This window comes from Cydia pomonella, chromosome 4 (genome assembly GCF_033807575.1).
Source record: "Cydia pomonella isolate Wapato2018A chromosome 4, ilCydPomo1, whole genome shotgun sequence".
Lineage (NCBI taxonomy): Eukaryota > Metazoa > Arthropoda > Insecta > Lepidoptera > Tortricidae > Cydia > Cydia pomonella.
In genome coordinates, this window is record NC_084706.1 from 8,778,128 (window position 1) to 8,798,886 (window position 20,759).

At 43.8% G+C, this 20,759-nt stretch overlaps 2 protein-coding genes across 4 annotated transcripts in view; one reads left to right on the top strand and one right to left on the bottom strand.

Moving 5' to 3' along the window:
• Positions 1–16: 16 nt before the first annotated feature.
• On the top strand, positions 17–12,413 carry LOC133517024 (tetraspanin-1). The gene is made up of 5 exons (XM_061850131.1): positions 17–481; positions 3,244–3,462; positions 5,070–5,252; positions 7,366–7,563; positions 11,594–12,413. Exons 1-5 carry the CDS (start codon positions 419–421, stop codon positions 11,915–11,917), a joined length of 987 nt encoding a protein of 328 aa, XP_061706115.1. The 5' UTR covers positions 17–418; the 3' UTR covers positions 11,918–12,413.
• LOC133517020 (neurogenic protein mastermind-like) overlaps positions 12,405–20,759 on the bottom strand; it is an 84,250-nt gene continuing 75,895 nt past the window's right edge. For 2 of the 3 annotated variants that reach the window (XM_061850126.1, XM_061850124.1), the window contains 4 exons: positions 19,137–20,218; positions 17,248–17,398; positions 16,565–16,637; positions 16,275–16,405 (listed from right to left, as the gene is read on the bottom strand). In XM_061850126.1, coding sequence (XP_061706110.1) covers positions 16,582–16,637; positions 17,248–17,398; positions 19,137–20,218 — 1,289 coding nt within the window. In that variant the 3' untranslated portion in view covers positions 16,275–16,405; positions 16,565–16,581. Of the gene's footprint in view, positions 16,406–16,564; positions 16,638–17,247; positions 17,399–19,136; positions 20,219–20,759 lie in introns of all 3 variants that reach the window. The other variant, XM_061850127.1, reaches the window with a different exon arrangement.

Sequence of the window (20,759 nt, forward strand, 5' to 3'; positions counted from 1 at the left end):
TTTATTTACAAGGGATCATGTAAAACTTAATTAGACAGTATATAGTTTAATGAAATAATGAACCCTAAAAATGTGCTATAAAGTTCACATTGCGATTTAAGTTTTTAAGTGTTAACTAAATAGCTACAACTGCTACAAGTAATTGCAATACCTACGCGTTGCCATTGTAATACGAAATGGAATAGAAATGGAGCCGCCACATTCACACATTGGAGAGGAACTCATGCATTAACTTTAAACAAAACTGCCTTAATTATTAGTCACCCCACCTGCCCAGCAGAGCGTATCTCCCTAAAACCGACGAATCTATTCACTGTATTATTGTTTGCTCGCATGTTCGCCGGCCTATACGCTTTTTCCTCGTCGTTACTAACGTTGTCTTTTGCATGGATTATAAATTTTACATATCAAAACGAAAATGAAGTGCAAAAAAGTGGCGAGTGCTAAAGTTCTCTTCGGGTGCTTCAACACCATATTCTTCGTAAGTATGATTTCCAAATTACGTCACGTGACGTGACTAAAACAAGTATTTAATTAATTAAGCGTAGCGTTACATCATTACATCAACAATTAAGAAGCTATGCCAAGTTTTATTTTTGCGGGGATTCTAAAATATGACCCTTAGTAAGCCGTTCTCATGATATTAATCAAATATTGCGAGAAAAAAGTTATTGAACAAAATGTTTGCATTCCTATAACCGAGATAGGTAATCAGAGTCATGCAGATGATGTAGATATATATACAATGACGCTCACTTGGTCCATGTGCGAGCGAATAAACAATTGTATCTATTTACTGTTGGAATGCAGTGATTGTTTGGCTATTATTACGACACTCATTGTTTACCTGGTGGGCGGCTGGTGATAGCGCCCATCAGTATCAGATAATCATCTTCTATCCTTCCTATTACACCAAAACATGATCAAACGATTAAGTTTTACATAGATACCTAGAGTATCTACGCAACTGAAGAAATTCTAAATTATGTTTTGACGACCGGTTTGGCCTAGTGCGTAGTGACCCTGCCTACGAAGCTGATGGTCCCGGGTTCAAATCCTGGTAAGGGCATTTATTTGTGTGATGAGCATGGATATTTGTTCCTGAGTCATGGGTGTTTTCTATGTATTTAAGTATTTATAAATATTTATATATTATATACATCATTGTCTAAGTACCCTCAACACAAGCCTTATTGAGCTTACTGTGGGACTTAGTCAATTTGTGTAATAATGTCCTATAATATTTATTTATTTAAATCAATAGTTAGCAAACACGATACACCTATCTTATAATTTACAAGGGAAGAATTAAGGGTTTTATATATGAGCTATTTATTCTAAACCATATTTCACACCCGCACAAATTTTTGTATTCGTTGCCTAATTGCTTTAAAAAATATTTTATCGAGTCAGCAATCCGTAGGTATGGTCAAACAACAATTTTTAAGATAGGTTTTAGGTAGTCTTACTCAGTCCGACCTAAATTCCGTTAGTTTTCCAATGGGTTTGCATTGGAAAACTCATTCATGAAATTGCAGGTTGTTCTAAACCAGTCTATATATATGTACTAAAATGCCTATATCTAGTTACCTACGCCCTTTTCTATAACTAGGGGGTTCTCAAAGTGTGGTAGGTACGCGAATACCCAGGGATTCGTTAGCGGTCGTTAAGGGTTTCACCAAATGCGACAAGTACTTATAATCTGGTACCAGAATCTTAAATCTGGGGGCACGGCAGTGCCCCCGCCAAGTCGAGCGCGAAGCAAACACTGCCGTAATACTATCCTTTACTGGAACCATTTCGCCTCATTTTCAGGCCCCTATTTGAGAACCTCTGGATAAGACCAGAACGCAGAAATTTTCGTCATCCAATAAGCTATAATCACATACTTAAAATCCAAAATTTTAAGTCTGTAGGTCATTTAGTTCCGAAGTTAAGAGAAAGCAAAGTTTCGCATTTATGACACTCGCTCACTCATGATCATCAAAATATAACTAGTATCTACTTCCCATAAACTCAGAGAACTGAAATTGGGTACAGAGTTAGGGTTTAATGGCCACATAAAGGGAAAACTATAAAAACTAGGATAATCGAAGATCTGGAATACCTGGTGACCCTGATTAGAAAACAAAATTTGTTCAAAATATAATGCATAGGACTAAGAGTGGCGGTGATACCCGCACTCGTTCTTCATGGGGTGCACCTCATAAATGTTGACTTCAAGAGTATAAAAGCTCAAGCTTCAGCGATCACCGAATACAACCGGCTTAGGCGTAAATACCGCGCCGATCTTTCAGAAATTAAACCGTCTAAAAGAATAAATAATGATCGTGAATGGGCAATACGAAAAACTGTTGCTACTGTACAAGAATCAGAACCGGAAAAAAATAAAAGAAAGGTTTGTAATAATAAAAAAAAACTACTCCTAAAAAGAAAGAAAAACTAAATAAGAAAAATCTAGTAAAATAAATCAATAAGCCCACGTTTCTACAAAAAGAAGTGAAATCCCACCAAACTAGCCAAGTCTCGATGGAGCTGCTTGTTTATCTCTAAAAAGTAATTAAATCTGTACAAAGTCGTGCCAACTCTAAGGTTCCTTACTGCGATTTCTTTATTATTATAGTTAATGTTGTGTGACTTGGCCGTTGAAGGGTACACAAGGGTACAAGACCAGGTGCTCCATGACACCATTGCACCAATCTGTCGCCAGAACCGCTGCCCATTGACGATGGAAAATTGCCACTTGGTAAACGTTGATTCAATAACCAGTCAATTATAGGCTTGATAAAGCTGCGTATTTCAATAATACTTATGTATAGTCGAACCTGAAACAAATAGTATAAAAAATTATTTCCAGTACAGACGGACTTCTAATCATTAATAGAAGTACTGTACTGTATCTGTACTGTACTGGAAGCGGTTCTGGCGACAGATTGATGCAATGGTGTCATGGAGCACCTGGTTTTGTACCCTTGTCTCCCTTCAACGGCCAAGTCACACAACATTAACTATAATAATAAAGAAAGGAACCTTAGACTTGGCACGACTTTGTCTAGATTTCATTACTTTTTAAAGATAAACAAGCAGCTCCATCGAGACTTGGCTAGTTTTTTACAGAATGTTTTTGGTGGGATACAGATTACAGAGTGTTTTTTTTTTGTCACGAGTTTCGCAGTCTTCCGGGAAATTAATTAGGGGTACGCGGGATAAAATGTTTGAGTTATAGTATAACAAAATGTTCAGGCGTGCGGATTCGTGGAAGTAGTATGCGGGTTCCTGCTGCTAGCGGACTCGCGGCGCGTGCTGCTGTCGCGGCTGCTGGCGGCACCGGACGGGCCGCTGGCGGAGGCGCCGCTGCACTACGCCGCGCTGGCGCTGCTCGCCGCCGGGCTGGCCGTGTGCGCCGCCGCCGCGCTTGGCTGCTGGGCCACCTACATGCCGTCATATGTCATACTCACATTTGTAAGTGACTTTATTGCTGTATGTATTAGGACTGTACATTGGTATCTAACTACCTACTTATCGTTGATAAGTTATCAATTATACCATCTTCTCTTGACGACCGGTCTAGCCTAGTGGGTAGTGACCCTGCCTATGAAGCCGATGGTCCCGGGTTCAAATCCTGGTAAGGGCATTTATTCGTGTGATGAGCACTGATATTTGTTCCTGAGTATTATATGTATCGTTGGCTAAGTACCTACCCACAACATAAGCCTTATTGAGGTTACTGTGGGACTTAATCAATTTGTGCAATAATGTCACATAATATTTATTTATTTATTCTCCTTAAACATACATCATTAGAAAAGCTCTTAAGCGTATATAGTGGAAGCCTAAATATTAATTAATTTTAAGCTCAGTAGACGAGCACAATTTCAAAGAAAAACCGCAAATCGATGTACAGTTTAGCCATTTAGAGCTAGATGTCAAAACAAAAATTTTGACCCGCAGTTCCTAAAAAAAAATCCCTTAGGAGGGGAATGTAGAATCATATTTTTTTTTGGATGGTTGTTTTTTTAAGAAACCTATCGTGTGTGGTATCATATGAAAGGGCTTTTTGAGGAAATTCTTAAAATATACCATTACATTTCAGCCATTTTTTTTTAATTAAACAGAAATAATTTTCAAAATATACGAAGTTTGGGCTCCCTCCAGATACGACATGGTAATTTTTTTTGTACAATATACCACAAATGATACGAGATATCCTCATACCTATCTAACCCCAAAAAAGACAGAAAATAATTTCATTTTATTTTTCCATATTACAAAGTGACACAGTTCTACTTCAATAAGTACCTATTTTATGATAGCCCAAGAAAAGAAGCAAAATTAGGGGACATGGAAGGTCCCTTCTTAGGTTTTTTTAAACAACTCGTAAACGGTGACTCCTAGCAAAAAAGTTCCTTGTAGTCGAGTAATCTACATAATATTCTCTACAAAAAAGGTTCTATACTTACACTTTTTCGCTGGAATCAATATTTAAGGAGATGTGAAGGTTACATAAATGATCAATTTTCGCGTAATAGTTGGGAGTGTATTGCTGTCAACCTTACCATTTTTAGAAGACGCCACTTGCCACGATTGTTGTATGGGTCAATCTTAGCCGATTTAGTCCGGTTGCGACGCGGAATCCCCCCACTGGTGGGCAGGGGAGGGAGGGGAATGTTACAGGTGCCGTTTTGTCTTCAATGCTTAATTTCGGCCCACATGTAATGTGGCCCATAATGAATAAGTATCTTAACGATATAGATATTTTTGTTCAAAGTTTGTCCGTGTTCAAGAACAAAGTTCGGCAAATTTTGTTTTCTAGAAATTGATCAATTTGGTTCCAGTCATATTTTTCATAGTTTTGTATGTTTTTGTTACTTTACTTGCATGTAGTACACAACTAAACCGGTAATTTATATTGTAGCTACAAAGGCAAGCTTGGTGTCGTTTTCGTATAATTCGAGGACGGGGAATTCATGTCTGGGACAAAACATCTACCTTTTCATACGAAAAAATGAAAATATTTAAGGGAAACTGGCGACTTTCCTGTGGACGTGAAGTTTTTGATCCTATTACAGTATTTCCTGGTGGTGCTAGCACTGCTGGTGTGCTCGTGTCTGGGCGGTGTGACGGCGGCGGCGTGGCCGCGCTGCGCCGGGCTGCAGAACGCGCGCGGCGGCGCCGTCGGCGCGCTGCAGACGTACTACGCCGTGCCCGACTACGAGGACTTCACTGCGGCGCTTGACCTCGCTCAAACAGAGGTAGTCTTTCTTATCATATTGTTTAGAAAGGTGGTGACTAGGTGAGTATGACAACCAAACAAGTTGTAAACATTTGTATCTCACTATATTTTCCGGGCCCTATTTCTCGGATAGGGTGATGTAATAAGAGCTAGAGTACGTAATACTTATAGAGTACGAGCACGTTATGTTATGGCTCCTCTACACGATGGCTCAGCGCAGGCCAGTCCAAGGGACGCATTTTTGCGTTAGAGGGAGTAAGTTATATTGCTATCTCATTCCACCGCATAGCTGCGTCCCTTAGACTGGCCTACGCTGGGCCAACGTGTAGAGGAGCCCTTATATTATGATATGATATATATTATGTATGAGAAATAGTGTAGGTATGTATAGGTACCTGCTCTAAAAGGCGTTTAAAACTTGCTAGGGGGTCGATCAATCATGTAGCATAATGTAAACCATTAATTTTCGCTTAATGTACATGGGGATCAAATCGATAGCTCTTATGGTACACTATCATTGACCTTCGTTTCTTCCATTCCTAATAAATAAATATTGGAGGACAATGTTACACAAATCAACCTAGTCAAACTGACCAAAGCTTGTAAGAGAAGATGGGAGAAATGCGGACGCAGGGTAAAACCGGACAAGCGAATATTTACTAAATCCTTTCATCCTGCGCGCTCCCACGTGTTACTATCCGCCATACTTAGTACCGAGCAAACATTCACGAGCACGACGGACGGCTGCGCACGGTTTTCATTGCAAAAAAAAAAAAAAACAATTTATTTCATGAATTTTCATCTATTTTCGGGTGTTTACTAATTTGAGTGACATGTCTATATAGTAAGCGATTATATAAGAAAAAACCGACCAAGAGCATGTCGGGCCACGCTCAGTGTAGGGTTCCGTAGTTACTCTTCCGTCACAATAAGCTAAACTGGAGCTTAAAGTATAGTAAATTGTTAACCAAGGGATGAAACGGTACCTTTCACCCAAGTTAAACAAATAGGCAAATTTGCATAATCAGTACCTAATTGAAGTAAGTAAGTCTTTTTACTATGAAGGGGAAACTTTTTGCTATAACTCAAAAACAGCTAAACTAATCATGTCCGCTATAGTTTTCATTTAATGTATTTCTTAAGCTCTACTTCCACGATTTTTTCATATTTTTTGGACCTATGGTTAAAAAGTTAGAGGGGGGGGGGACACATTTTTTTTTTCTTTCGGAGCGATTATCTCTGAATATATTCACTTTATCAAAAAATGTTTGTTGAAGACCTCGTTTTGAGAGACCTTTCCAAAGATACCCCACACTGTAGGGTTGAAGCAAAAAAATTCACCCCCAATTTACGTGTAGGGGAGGTTCCCTAAAAAAAATTAAATTTTTAGATTTTATTGTACGACTTTGTCGGCTTTATTGATTTATATATCCATGTCAAATTTCAGCTTTCTAGCACTAACGACCACGGAGCAAAGCCTCGGACAGACAGACAGACAGACAGACAGACAGACAGACAGACGGACATGGCGAAACTATAAGGGTTCCTAGTTGACTACGGAACCCTAAAAAAGAGCAAGTGTACACCATAGACATCTTACAAAAAGCCGTGCAAGAAATAAATAAATACCCCACGCTGTCCGTAAGTAACCCAGCTTCTGTCCGTGTTTAAGTAACCCAAGAGCTACTATGAGTAATTACGGACAGACAAGATTTTATTTATGACTTAATACTTATAATTGTTGATCTCGTATAGTAATTAATGTTGATTTTGTTGAGCCGAAGTTTAATAGTTAATAAAGTCATATTGATTATTGCTAATAGTATAAAAGTTAAACGTTTCTTTCAGCGTCCGCAATTCGCCCATCCTCCCTTACTATGGGTACTAGACGAAGATAAACATCGCGTATATAGATAAATACATACTTATATACATAGAAAACGCCCATGACTAAGGAACAAATATCTGTGTTTCACACAGATAAATGCTCTTATCGGGATTCGAACCCGGGATCATCGATGACCCACAAGGCCAGACCGGTCGTTATACCAATGTGACAGTATATCGAGTAAGTGCATGTTTAGTATGGACATACCTACATATTGGTATTACAGGCAAGTTTGTGTCTCCAGCTGCAGTGTTGCGGCATGACGGATGCGCGGAACTACGACCTGTCGGCGTGGCAGCTGCGGCGGCTGGGCCCGCGCGGCATGGCCGTGCCGCCGAGCTGCTGCGTGCAGGCGCCGCCCGCGTCCCACCTCAACCCCGCGCCGCGCGACGCCTCGCGCTGCCAGGAGGTCACGCCCAGCGCCGAGTTCAGACACGTGGTGGTACTGTATCCTGTACTGTGACTGTAGTGCGAGCGCTGCACTGGGCCCGCGCGGCATGGCCGTGCCGCCGAGCTGCTGCGTGCAGGCGCCGCCCGCGTCCCACCTCAACCCCGCGCCGCGCGACGCCTCGCGCTGCCAGGAGGTCACGCCCAGCGCCGAGTTCAGACACGTGGTGGTACTGTATCCTGTACTGTGACTGTAGTGCGAGCGCTGCACTGGGCCCGCGCGGCATGGCCGTGCCGCCGAGCTGCTGCGTGCAGGCGCCGCCCGCGTCCCACCTCAACCCCGCGCCGCGCGACGCCTCGCGCTGCCAGGAGGTCACGCCCAGCGCCGAGTTCAGACACGTGGTGGTACTGTATCCTGTACTGTGACTGTAGTGCGAGCGCTGCACTGGGCCCGCGCGGCATGGCCGTGCCGCCGAGCTGCTGCGTGCAGGCGCCGCCCGCGTCCCACCTCAACCCCGCGCCGCGCGACGCCTCGCGCTGCCAGGAGGTCACGCCCAGCGCCGAGTTCAGACACGTGGTGGTACTGTATCCTGTACTGTGACTGTAGTGCGAGCGCTGCACTGGGCCCGCGCGGCATGGCCGTGCCGCCGAGCTGCTGCGTGCAGGCGCCGCCCGCGTCCCACCTCAACCCCGCGCCGCGCGACGCCTCGCGCTGCCAGGAGGTCACGCCCAGCGCCGAGTTCAGACACGTGGTGGTACTGTATCCTGTACTGTGACTGTAGTGCGAGCGCTGCACTGGGCCCGCGCGGCATGGCCGTGCCGCCGAGCTGCTGCGTGCAGGCGCCGCCCGCGTCCCACCTCAACCCCGCGCCGCGCGACGCCTCGCGCTGCCAGGAGGTCACGCCCAGCGCCGAGTTCAGACACGTGGTGGTACTGTATCCTGTACTGTGACTGTAGTGCGAGCGCTGCACTGGGCCCGCGCGGCATGGCCGTGCCGCCGAGCTGCTGCGTGCAGGCGCCGCCCGCGTCCCACCTCAACCCCGCGCCGCGCGACGCCTCGCGCTGCCAGGAGGTCACGCCCAGCGCCGAGTTCAGACACGTGGTGGTACTGTATCCTGTACTGTGACTGTAGTGCGAGCGCTGCACTGGGCCCGCGCGGCATGGCCGTGCCGCCGAGCTGCTGCGTGCAGGCGCCGCCCGCGTCCCACCTCAACCCCGCGCCGCGCGACGCCTCGCGCTGCCAGGAGGTCACGCCCAGCGCCGAGTTCAGACACGTGGTGGTACTGTATCCTGTACTGTGACTGTAGTGCGAGCGCTGCACTGGGCCCGCGCGGCATGGCCGTGCCGCCGAGCTGCTGCGTGCAGGCGCCGCCCGCGTCCCACCTCAACCCCGCGCCGCGCGACGCCTCGCGCTGCCAGGAGGTCACGCCCAGCGCCGAGTTCAGACACGTGGTGGTACTGTATCCTGTACTGTGGCTGTGACTGTTGGTTGATGCGCTTCACTGCGGCCCCGCTCAAACGGTATCACCTCGCTAGGGGTCAAGGGGTTGGATAACGGCCGGTAACGAAAAACTGGCAGACAACAGGACACCAGCACTTCGTCCCAAAAATGATGACTGATATATATGACCGCCCCGCAGAACGAAATAAAAGAGGGTATTTTGCCATCAATTTATGTTTATAACGCTAAGAATTAGACGGCTCTGCAGTAACTTTAGCCTTCAAGCTCGGGATGCGAATTTCAGTATTTTAGCAGTGCGTGGAACGCGCCCTTTGATTTCCTAGGGCTTCAAAGCTCGCTCCTCATCACGCTTGCGCTCCTTTGGCTCATACAAAATCGCGCCTCGCCGAGACGCTCTGCGCCTTCGGCTTTATGAGGAACTCGCCTTTTATTTTTTGCGGAGCCTAAAAAATGCCTTCAAGTCTTTGCGGCGTCGGATAGACACCCTTTGCGGCGTGGACGAGGACAATTTGGTTTGTCAATTGTACACGGTGGCGTTGTGGTGCAACTTTCCAGTTCATCTTTGACATAACTAACCATTAGGCGGGTCCACACAGAGCGTGCACACGCGCGAGGCAATTTCCTAGCGCACAAAACGGCCAATGTAGACATATCTCGGCTGACGCGGCGTGCACGTTTTCTTCGCCTGAACACACCGCCTCGGCCGAGGCACGTCTACACTGGCCGGTTTGTGCGCGAGGAAATTGCCTCGCGCGTGTGCTCGCTCTGTGTGGACCCGCCTATTATAGTAATTGACCGAATTCTTATCTCCTGCAAGTCTGTTGGGATTGTACCGTGGTCTATATGGATTTTCGTTAGCTGAAATTACTCCCGCCCCGCCATTTCGGGCGTTTTTAGGCGCCCGCGCCACTTCGAACTATTTTTTTCTAGTTTTTTTTTCACATTTGCTATTTTATACGGCCCTGGGTGTTACGTTACTAGGTTACTAGGTTCTCGTCCCGTAACTAATGTATCTCATTATGTCATTAGACATTTAATAGTACATTTTGTATTAAAGGCGGTAAACAAGTGTTAATTTTAAGCCCGAAGCTGAAGGCTTATTAACACGAGTTCGTAATTATTGTACCGCCCGTGGCACACACAATGTTTTTCATTACACTTGTGAAGAAAAAAGTAAATAAGTAAAATCATTTTTCACATTCGTCCGCCATATTGTCATGTTTGACAGGTTAGACATTGAAGGCACAGACCTATTCCATATAGCCACGATTGAAAATTGGGTAAAATATTTTAAAATTAAAAAAATTTCGGCTATTAAATTAATCAGTCGAAGTCATCTGGAAAATAAGGCCAAACTGGCCTCCAAGAAGCTTGGGGTGCTTAACAGAGCCAAACAGTACTTCACACCGGTCACCGTCTTTTGTTATATAAAACGCAGGTTCGACCTCATATGGAGTACTGCTCTCACCTCTGGTCTGGCGCTCCACAATACCAGCTCCTTCCTCTAGACTCCAATCCAACGGCGGGCAGTTCGTATTGTCGGCGATCCCGAACTTACTGACGACTTAGAACCTCTTAGCCTTCGGAGAGACGTTGGCTCTCTTTGAACTTTTTGAATTGGTGCCATCGTCACGTTTTTACCACCGCACCTCCCGCCAAAGGAGTAAAGTTCATCCTCACTTCTTAGATACATGGCACACCAAGAATAATGAAATGAAAGCATTTATTTCGGACAAAAACATCCATATTATGTTAGTAATGACTTACGGCTAAGTTAAGCGGGCATCTCGCTCGTTTCTTCCTAGAACGAGCAGAATGTGGAATGAGTTGCCTCCTAAGGCATTTCCTTTGCGTTACGACATGGGATTCTTCAAGAAACGGGTATTTAGGGTTCTCAAGGGTCGGCAACGTTTAAGTGGCTCCTATGATGTTGCTTATGTCCATGGGCGACGAGGACCGCTTCCCATCAGGCGGCACGTCTGCTCGTTTGCTGACTATACTATAACATTAAAATATATAAATATATATTTTTTATAAACATACCCAAAAAAAATTGTAAACCGTCAGTATTTTAAAAGTAAAAATCAGTTATACCTATAGTCTGTATCTTTAGGTATTTAAAAAAAGGTAAACAAACAATTTGTAAATTTTCGGGTAGTTTTAATATTTATTGGTTAACCAACCAAATACATAACCGCCTGGATCTGTCACTGAACGACCTGACTTTAAACCTAGATTATTTGATCATGTAATGTTTTCATCTACCCTCAGCTGCCTTAAGGAGCCATTTGAGGGTAGATTTTGTTTACCTTTTTTCAAATACCTAAAGATACAGACTATACTTGAAAAAGACATTATGCCTAATAAGCCCGTGGACGTAATAAAACGAAAAATAAAATCGATTACGCCCGTGGGCATAATATAGCTCATTCAATCTCAATATGCTGATTGCTGGCATACAATAACACCGTTTACGACTAAGTGTGATGAAAAAAATGTAATGCGATAGGACGATAACGCCAGGATGGGATCACTCAACCTAATACAACCCTATGCAGTCATACGAAATCAGGCGAAATACCTCGCCGCTATTGACTTTACATGGTAACACTTTTAATTACAGGGATGCTTGGGAAAAATAGAAGACTGGTATCAGCAGCAGTTCATCATATTTATGCTGAGTCTGTTCGTCGTCGCTCTCCTCAAGCTCGCTATCCTGCTCATCACCATATTCTCCTGCATCCGGCTCCGCAAGCACAGGCAGGAGATGCACTCGTTTATAATGAAGCCCATCGACAACAAGACTAATGAGAACATTTACGACACGAAGATGGGCTCGATGCGCGACGAACCAATAATGGCGAAGTACATCCAACCCAATAACTTCTACAGCCCCCGCGTGCGAAACCCGAGGATTTTCCACAGCAAGCCCAACGAGATGGTATGAGAATTAGCCGCGGAGATAAATGCTTTAGAGAGGAAACTGGAGAAGTTCTCGGACTACTTGTACAAGCACGAAGCCGATTCAATTATGTGGTGACTTGGGGCCTGCCCTTCAAGTACTATTTTAGTAGTATTTTTTTGTACAAGAAAGGCTTCGAATTTTGTCGATAAATCTTAAAACCTGTGTCTCACGCCTCACTAATACGCTATCTCGGTCAACAGCCACATCACCAATAGGATTTGTAAACTAATTTTTATATTAATGAAGACTGTTTTTTTTTCCTCGTAATTTTGATTTAGTTGTAAGCCATTTTGTATTTATATGGATACCGACAAACACAATGTGCCATAAACTGTATTGGTATTGTCTCCCTTCTTAAAGCATTTTCTCCGTGCTCATAATTATTGTTAATTTAAGAGTTTTACTTTTTATGAGAGATTTAGACGTTTAAGTAAGTGGGTTCATTTGTTCTTGGAGAGAAATAAAAGTCTTGTATCAATATGCAATATTATTTCAAAAGAACATTCAAAAATTGGTCCTAAAGTTAAAACATTGTTAACATTGGCTCTGGAATGTTGTCATTCACAATTGGTTCTATACATTGATGTACGTAATAGGGGTAGATGAGGTACCAGGCGCTCGATCGTGAGCCACAAAATATAGGTTCCGGGACCTATATTGAATTAGTCGTACGGGTGACGCTGAAGTGTCAACATTGTCATCAAATTCGATAAAATATTGCCAAAGAATGCCGTGTTGCGCCTTTTTCCAGTGCTTCAATAGCTCCAAGCACAAAAACAAAGCTCACGGTATCACTTTTCATTCGTAAGTACTGTTATAACATTTGAAAACATAATTTTTTCTAAATAAAATTAAAAATTTCCTTGTTATTGAGTGAGCGCGACAGCTAAATAATGCATTACCCATGTGAGTAACACGTTTATCCGAGTGTCAAGTAGGCCTGCCCACTTCATGCATTGTAGAGTCAGCAATTTTTTTTATAAATAATGCAACTTTTTAAATCATGTGCTCCTATTCCTTGAAACTATAGAATGTAACCGGTTTTTATTTTAATATACGAATAACCGGTTGTTAACCAAAAATTCAGTTTTTCTGAGAGTATTGTTAAAACAATATCTGGCATTAACTTGAAATCCAAATATCGGGAATAGTCCATCAAAAATTACTAAATAGTACTTGTACAACAATAGGAAAACTATGGACAACATTTTTAACGAGAGCTCGATTTACAATTTTAATATGCGAGTTATAGTGTAGTTTTAAGATGTATTTATGTATGTTGAAAACTGTGTAAAAATATTTAGAACAGATATTAGATCAATCAAATTTAACCTTTTATCATAAACAAAAGAAATAAATAATAATCATCTCTATTTGTCAAGTAAAATGTATGATGACTGGTCTGGCCTAGTGGGCAGTGACCCTGCCTATAAAGCCGATGGTCCCGTCCCGGGTTCAAAGTTCTAATGATGGAATCCATGAAGAATTGAGGGAACACTTAAAGTCTTATAGGTACACATATAGTGATTTTTGTGGTTTTTGTTTACAAATTAAGCATTTTCATCCAAAAACTGGCAATTAGTGTAGTGGAACTGCTGATGATGAACAGAACGAAACTCCCTAACTACGTATTTACCGTTTGACTATTTGTTTTAATTTGTCCTCTTTGTAGAGCAACTAAGGTGATGAAAATGAAAATGATGAAAATCAGAACGAATACTTTAAATTGAACATTCTAATGTAAGGGCACGCTGCCGTCTCAAATCGAGAAAAGTGGGACTTTGCTAATTTCGCCTTCGATAGGGAATGATTTAAAAAAATATAACTTTTTGCAATTTTTTTAACTAAAAATGAGTATGAACGTTAAAAAAATTAAAACTATTATGTTTAGAGAAAAAACTTTAACTTGTTTCTATTTTAAAACGAGCTGCAGCAGTGGAAATGCCTAGCGTTGAATTGTGAAAATTAAAAATGATGTTCGGTTTCGTTTTTGATACAATTTTTTTCTCTCCATACATTATAATTTTCCTTTTTATACCGCCCTCTACGCATATTTTTTTTAATTGTATAGATAAACTATCGGTTTTACATATAAAATACATACGATTTTACATATTTTATTTAGTGTGTTAGCGAAAAAATAATTGTTTTCCATAAAATAAATAAAGTGCCTATTTATTTTAATTTCGTATATATTCTATAAATATTTGTTTCCTGACGCTACCTAATAAAGACCGACGTTGAAGGCGCTTATTCCCATGACTTACAACTTGTCCAATATAAGTGAATCCGTATACGTATCGTAGCTATGAATAAACAAGGTTCACACTTTTATATTGGTTCTCTTGAGTCGTGCGCTCGGTGAACGATTGGAATATATAAATACCAGGAGTAACTACGAATTACCAGTGATTACAATATTGGCTCTTGTCAAGCGTACCTGTCTTTTCCGAAAAACCATCAGAAGTGAAACCCTGAAACCTCGAGATCCCTATCAACTGAGATCATATCGTTATACTGGTTTTCTCGAGGCGACACGTTAGTTGAACATAGTGAATAGTCGACCAGGGTTTCAGAAGTAAAAAACGAGGGTCAATTTCATGCTTTAAAAATATGATAGTCAATAATTTGATATTAATCTCAGTGTAACTCGCTCGCTCAGATATTTGCTTGAGAGAGACGGTCTAAGATTAGGTAATATCAAATCATTGATATTTTTTAAAAATCGAAATGACTTAATATCACTTTAAGACGACAATGTAAGAAGTATGTACGTCTCGCCTACACATTTGTATAATGTTATTAGTTTTTCTCTGTTGCACCTCGAGGAATACGCAAAATATAGGGGTCTCGCTTGCGCAGCACTGTTAACTATATTTGGTTATCCTTGTTGCTCGTTGTGCACATGTACATTATAATGGTGTGTAGTATTTGCAAATGTATGGGTGCTGGACCAGATTTTAGTTTTGTCAACTATTAACGTCACATATCTACCCCTTTTACTTATATCAATGGTTCTATAGCTGTATTTCATTTGTCGAGTTGCAGAGAGCAGACGTCCCACTCCCTATGAAAGTGGAATTGTTATTTAACTATTATTTAACTTATACTGATACTTGGTGTCTCATGATATTAACATGTTATGATAGTTTCACGAGTGTCAAAATCGTATAAATAAAAATATATGGAATAATAAGAATGTCATGAGGTCATTAAATTATTATAAAAACCAACATTTTGTAAATTCCAGATTTCCACAAAACCATCCTAAATAATACATGAGATCCTTAACAATAACGATTCTAGACCTGACAATACTTAAGTCAACAGTATCTATCTATCTATAATAATTGATACTATAATGTTTACCTATTGACCATTGAGACCGTCATCACAGTATAATCTACTAAATAATTATCTTAGGTACAGGAATGATCTTACTTTAGCCGTAATTACATACATTTACATTTGCACTATGATATAAAGTAGGTGGGGTTGCTTTCCCCCAGGCGGACTGCGGGTTCGGGACTACACAATCACTACGGAAGGTAAACTCATTCTATTACGGATATAATGTCTTTTGTGCTTCTTTTCATATCTACAACACATTGCAAATAAATATAACATCTATAAAGTTTAATTTACCTACTCTAAGTGTAGGAGGGAACCTGCTATTTTACAAGAGAACTGGAACACCACGCCATCGGCGGTAACGTCATGGTGCCGTCTGACGCGGATCGGAATATTTACTACGCATCCTGGAAGTTTCATAAAATATTTACAAAAGAAGTATTAACAACCGTAAACACTATAAAATACTATGAAATCGATATCTTTGAATATAAATAGTCTAAAACAACGCTGAAAGTTCATATAAAAGTACGGGAGAATCTTCGAACACACCGTTATTCGCGACAAAGAACATTCTAAATATCACTTTAGCCGCTGGAAATTGTTTTAAAATTCCTGTTTAAAACTTTGGTCATCATCGCTCCGCACCACCGGCGGGGTTACGATACAACAAAATGTCTCTACGTCATCTTCCTACTCCACGCCTTTAGAATTTTTCGCTACGCTCCAAATTCCATTATAGCACTCTTTCCTCCGCGTTCGACTTCTTCATTGAATTCCTTGGCACAACACAGTATTTCATCGAACGTGACGTGACCGACCCGCCCGCCGACGAGCCTAGAGGATGTCGTTGAAGAGGGAGTTGTCGAGCGAGTTGAGCAGCTCCTGCGCGGTGAGGGAGCCGGCGTCGCCGGCGGGCAGGTTGTCGAGGAAGTCCAGGCTGAAGTCGGCCGCGGCGCCCGCGAACGAGCCGGCGCCGTGCAGCGCGGGGAACTGCTGCAGCACGCCGTGCCCGCCGTGCCCGCCGTGCGCGCCGTGCCCGCCGTGCGCGCCCATGCCGGCCATGCCGCCGCTCTGCATCGACATACTCTGACTCTGGTTCATGTGAATATTCGACATCTGAAATTAACGTAAAACTTTAGTTCGCATTGTCTAAGATATGACTTCGTGATGACGTCGCTCTAATCGACGTGCGTTTGCTTTAATAGCATTAAGTTTTATTCATATGTATCATAAATAAGTAGGAGAGTTTTTAACTTGGTCGAAATTGAAACTTGCCTGTCCTTGCACGTTCATCATCTGATTCTGCTGCATGATGAGATGTGACATAGGGGACTGCTGATTCGACGTTCTGTAAATAAAAAATTAATCAAAAAACCAGAAATATAAGTAGTGTCCGACCGAAGTTTCGGTTTCGGTTAAGATCTTTCGGCCGCGCCGTAACTTACAACATCATAATTTCGGATCACGTTCGTCTAGTTTTCTATAATATAATGATAAGTGAACTTATTCTAATTAGTCTTTGTTAATTTAAATAGGCGTGGTCCGACCGACGACACTAGACCGGTTTTTTATACCACTTGCACGAATTATAGGTATTAAATGAATAATGAAACAAAATGCCACCGACATTTTTTACAACGAGTTTAACACGTCTACGTATATGCATTTACAGAAAAATATTACCATTTACTTTTATTTAAAAAATTAATAACTCTTAGGTTATTTCTACTCAGAATCACGAGAAATATAGATGTAAAAAGAAAAAACATGTCCGATAATTTTGTATGGAACGTCACAATACTGACAGATAAATTTTGTATGAAAAAACTTGGGATATTTTTTTAATCATATGCTTCGTGATTCTGAGTCGAAATAATCCAGTTAGTTAAAAAAAAATTACACTTATCTATACATATAAGTACTGTCATAAGAGGGTTAAAAGTGTGCATGTAAAGTACCTCTGCTGCTGCTGTTGCTGCAGGAGTTGCTGTTGTATGCGCGAGTGCTGCAGTTGCATCTGCTGCTGCGCGGCGCTACCCGCGCCCGCGGCGCCGCCCATGCCGCCCATGCCGCCCACGCCGCCCATGCCACCCAAGCCGAATGCTCCGCCTGGACATGACAACAATAACATGATACAATAAACTACAAACACTTGTAACCCATTCGATGCAAGGACATTATCACGGGCGTGTCGAACTCCTAATTTTTTGACATATTTGAACATAGTGTCTCTATATTTTGATGATATTTCTGGTGGTTTGGTAGGGTCAGGGTTACCAGACAGCAAAAACTCAAACAAATACCTATGCGTCCAAAGATGCCGCTACTGCCGCTAAGCGGTTTGCTGTGCCCAAGTCTAAACAGCGGCCAAAGAAAGGTGTGCAGAGCCTTCGTGAACCTATTCACAAGGATCAACAACAACCGGCTCTAAAGGAATCGCGATACGACAAGGATGGCTTCAAGGAGATGGAGAAAAGAAAGAAGCCAGCTCGTCGGAACCAGTGCCGTACTACACCGACTGGACCCAACCATTTGCTGCATCCTGCAACACCGACGACGTTGCTGTATGTCTACATTATTACCTTACAATAACATCGAAAAGTATATACGAGTGAAGTTCGGATACGTTCCGAGAGTCGCGAAGTTGGAATCTCGACACAATGTAAAATTTAATTATTTTTGGTGTCCGTTCTGATTGAAGGTCTAGCGACCGAAGTTTTGGCCGAAGTGAGCAGTAGCGGCGGTTCCACGGTTAATGACATGACGCAAACATGTCGTGTTTTTGCAGTTTTTTTTTAAATATATTTTTTTCTCTATTCGTTTTAAGATATATCTATGGGCTATTTATGTTATGGGTATTTATCTAGTTGCCTGAAGTAAAGATATTTTATTTAATTTTATAATACAACTTTACAAGCCTAACTAACACACTAACAAGGAAGGGTACCCAACTGTCCGACTCAGATTTTATTCATTTTGATATATGTTATAGAGTAGTCTAAAATAACGGACACGTATTTTTTTAGCTGCCCAAACTCAACCTATTGGGAGAAATTGTCCTCCAAAGTACTAAAAAGTTACTAAATCTTCTAACTCACGTGTTTTGTTATATCTGCTTAAACTCAAGTTTTCCTAAAAACACAACGTCCAACACAACGTGAACAGGCGCCCTGTATGTGTAAGAGCTCGCAAATCTTACAATGTAAAAAACACCCCTCAGGCGGCCTGTAAGTCAGAATGCGCAAAGCTTACGGTGTAAAGAGTAAAGCTGTATGGCAGAGCTCGCAAAGCTTACAGTGTAAATGTAAAGGGTACGGCAGCCGCCCTGTATGTTAGATTGCGCAAACCTTGCAGTGTAAAGGGCACCGCAGGCGCGCTGTATATAAGATTGCGCAAAGCTCACAGGGTAAAGGACATCGCAGGCACCTTGTATGTAAGATCCAACACCAGATGTGTTGTAAGTGCGTTGCCGGTCTTTAAGGTTGAAGTCCAAAGCGTACTTTAAGGTTCGAAGGCCCAGATATACCGCAGGTTACTGTTCATTCCCCAGTAAAGCCGTGTGAAGCAGGAAGCTTCGGAAGAAACGCACGCAGGACTACTAACCACCTTAGAGGTGGGGAAAGAAGCGGCAGGGATTAATCCTAACAATTCCTTGGAGCACTAATCGGGAAATGCTGAGAAAGCGATATTCGGTCCGGTAATGATTGACGAGTCGGCGGTGGCGGGCGCACGGCACTGACCTTGGTGGTGGAGCTGTTGGCGCGCCTGCTGCTGCAGCATGGCGTGGCGCCAGTCGGGCGAGTACTGGCGCGGCAAGTGCGTCGGGAAGGCGCGCGGCGGCACTGACCTTGGTGGTGGAGCTGCTGGCGCGCCTGCTGCTGCAGCATGGCGTGGCGCCAGTCGGGCGAGTACTGGCGCGGCAAGTGCGTCGGGAAGGCGCGCGGCGGCACTGACCTTGGTGGTGGAGCTGCTGGTGCGCCTGCTGCTGCAGCATGGCGTGGCGCCAGTCGGGCGAGTACTGGCGCGGCAAGTGCGTCGGGAAGGCGCGCGGCGGCACTGACCTTGGTGGTGGAGCTGCTGGCGCGCCTGCTGCTGCAGCATGGCGTGGCGCCAGTCGGGCGAGTACTGGCGCGGCAAGTGCGTCGGGAAGGCGCGCGGCGGCACTGACCTTGGTGGTGGAGCTGCTGGTGCGCCTGCTGCTGCAGCATGGCGTGGCGCCAGTCGGGCGAGTACTGGCGCGGCAAGTGCGGCGGGAAGGCGCGCGGCGGCACTGACCTTGGGGGTGGAGCTGCTGGCGCGCCTGCTGCTGCAGCATGGCGTGGCGCCAGTCGGGCGAGTACTGGCGCGGCAAGTGCGGCGGGAAGGCGCGCGGCGGCACTGACCTTGGTGGTGGAGCTGTTGGCGCGCCTGCTGCTGCAGCATGGCGTGGCGCCAGTCGGGCGAGTACTGGCGCGGCAAGTGCGGCGGGAAGGCGCGCGGCGGCACTGACCTTGGGGGTGGAGCTGCTGGCGCGCCTGCTGCTACAGCATGGCGTGGCGCCAGTCGGGCGAGTACTGGCGCGGCAAGTGCGGCGGGAAGGCGCGCGGCGGCACTGACCTTGGTGGTGGAGCTGTTGGCGCGCCTGCTGCTGCAGCATGGCGTGGCGCCAGTCGGGCGAGTACTGGCGCGGCAAGTGCGGCGGGAAGGCGCGCGGCGGCGCGGGCCGGCGCGCGGCGGCCGCGCCCCCGCCCCCGCCCGGCGCGGCGGGCCCGGGAGCCGCGAAGCGCGCCTTGTACTCGGGCGGCGGCGGCCGCATCTGCTGCGGCTGCTGCTGCTGCTGCTGCTGCTGCTGCTGCTGCTGCTGGTGGTGCTGTGCGCGCAGCATGTGCTGCTGCTGTTGCTGCAACATTTTCGCTTGCTGCTCGCGAGAGATACCCGCCGCGGCTACGCCTGCAATCAAACCGTAGTGACAATGTTACGAAAGTTATTATGTACATTCATTATATAGTCAACGATATTAGTTTCAATAATTTATCCAAATTTTAAACTCGTCTTTTCAACGGCTAAGGCTGTGCGTTATTTTGTTGTAGTAAAAGTAACGAAATGTTATATAAATGTATATACTATACAGAAATAAACGCATAGCATACTAACTGCCGGAAATAAGAACCTTTTTGGGGTTCCGTAGCCAAATGGCAAAAAACGGAACCCTTATAGATTCGTCATGTCCGTCTGTCTGTCCGATTAAGTCACAGCTACTTTTTTCCGAAACTATAAGAACTAAACTGAACTGAAACTGTTCAAACTTGGTAATTAGATGTATTCTATGAACCGCATTAAGATTTTTACACAAAAATAGAAAAAAAAAACAATAAATTTTGGAGGTTCCCCATACTTAGAACTGCAACCCAAAAAAAAAATTCTTCAAACCCATACGTGTGGGGTATCTAAGGATAGGTCTTCAAAAATGATATTGAGGTTTCTAATATCA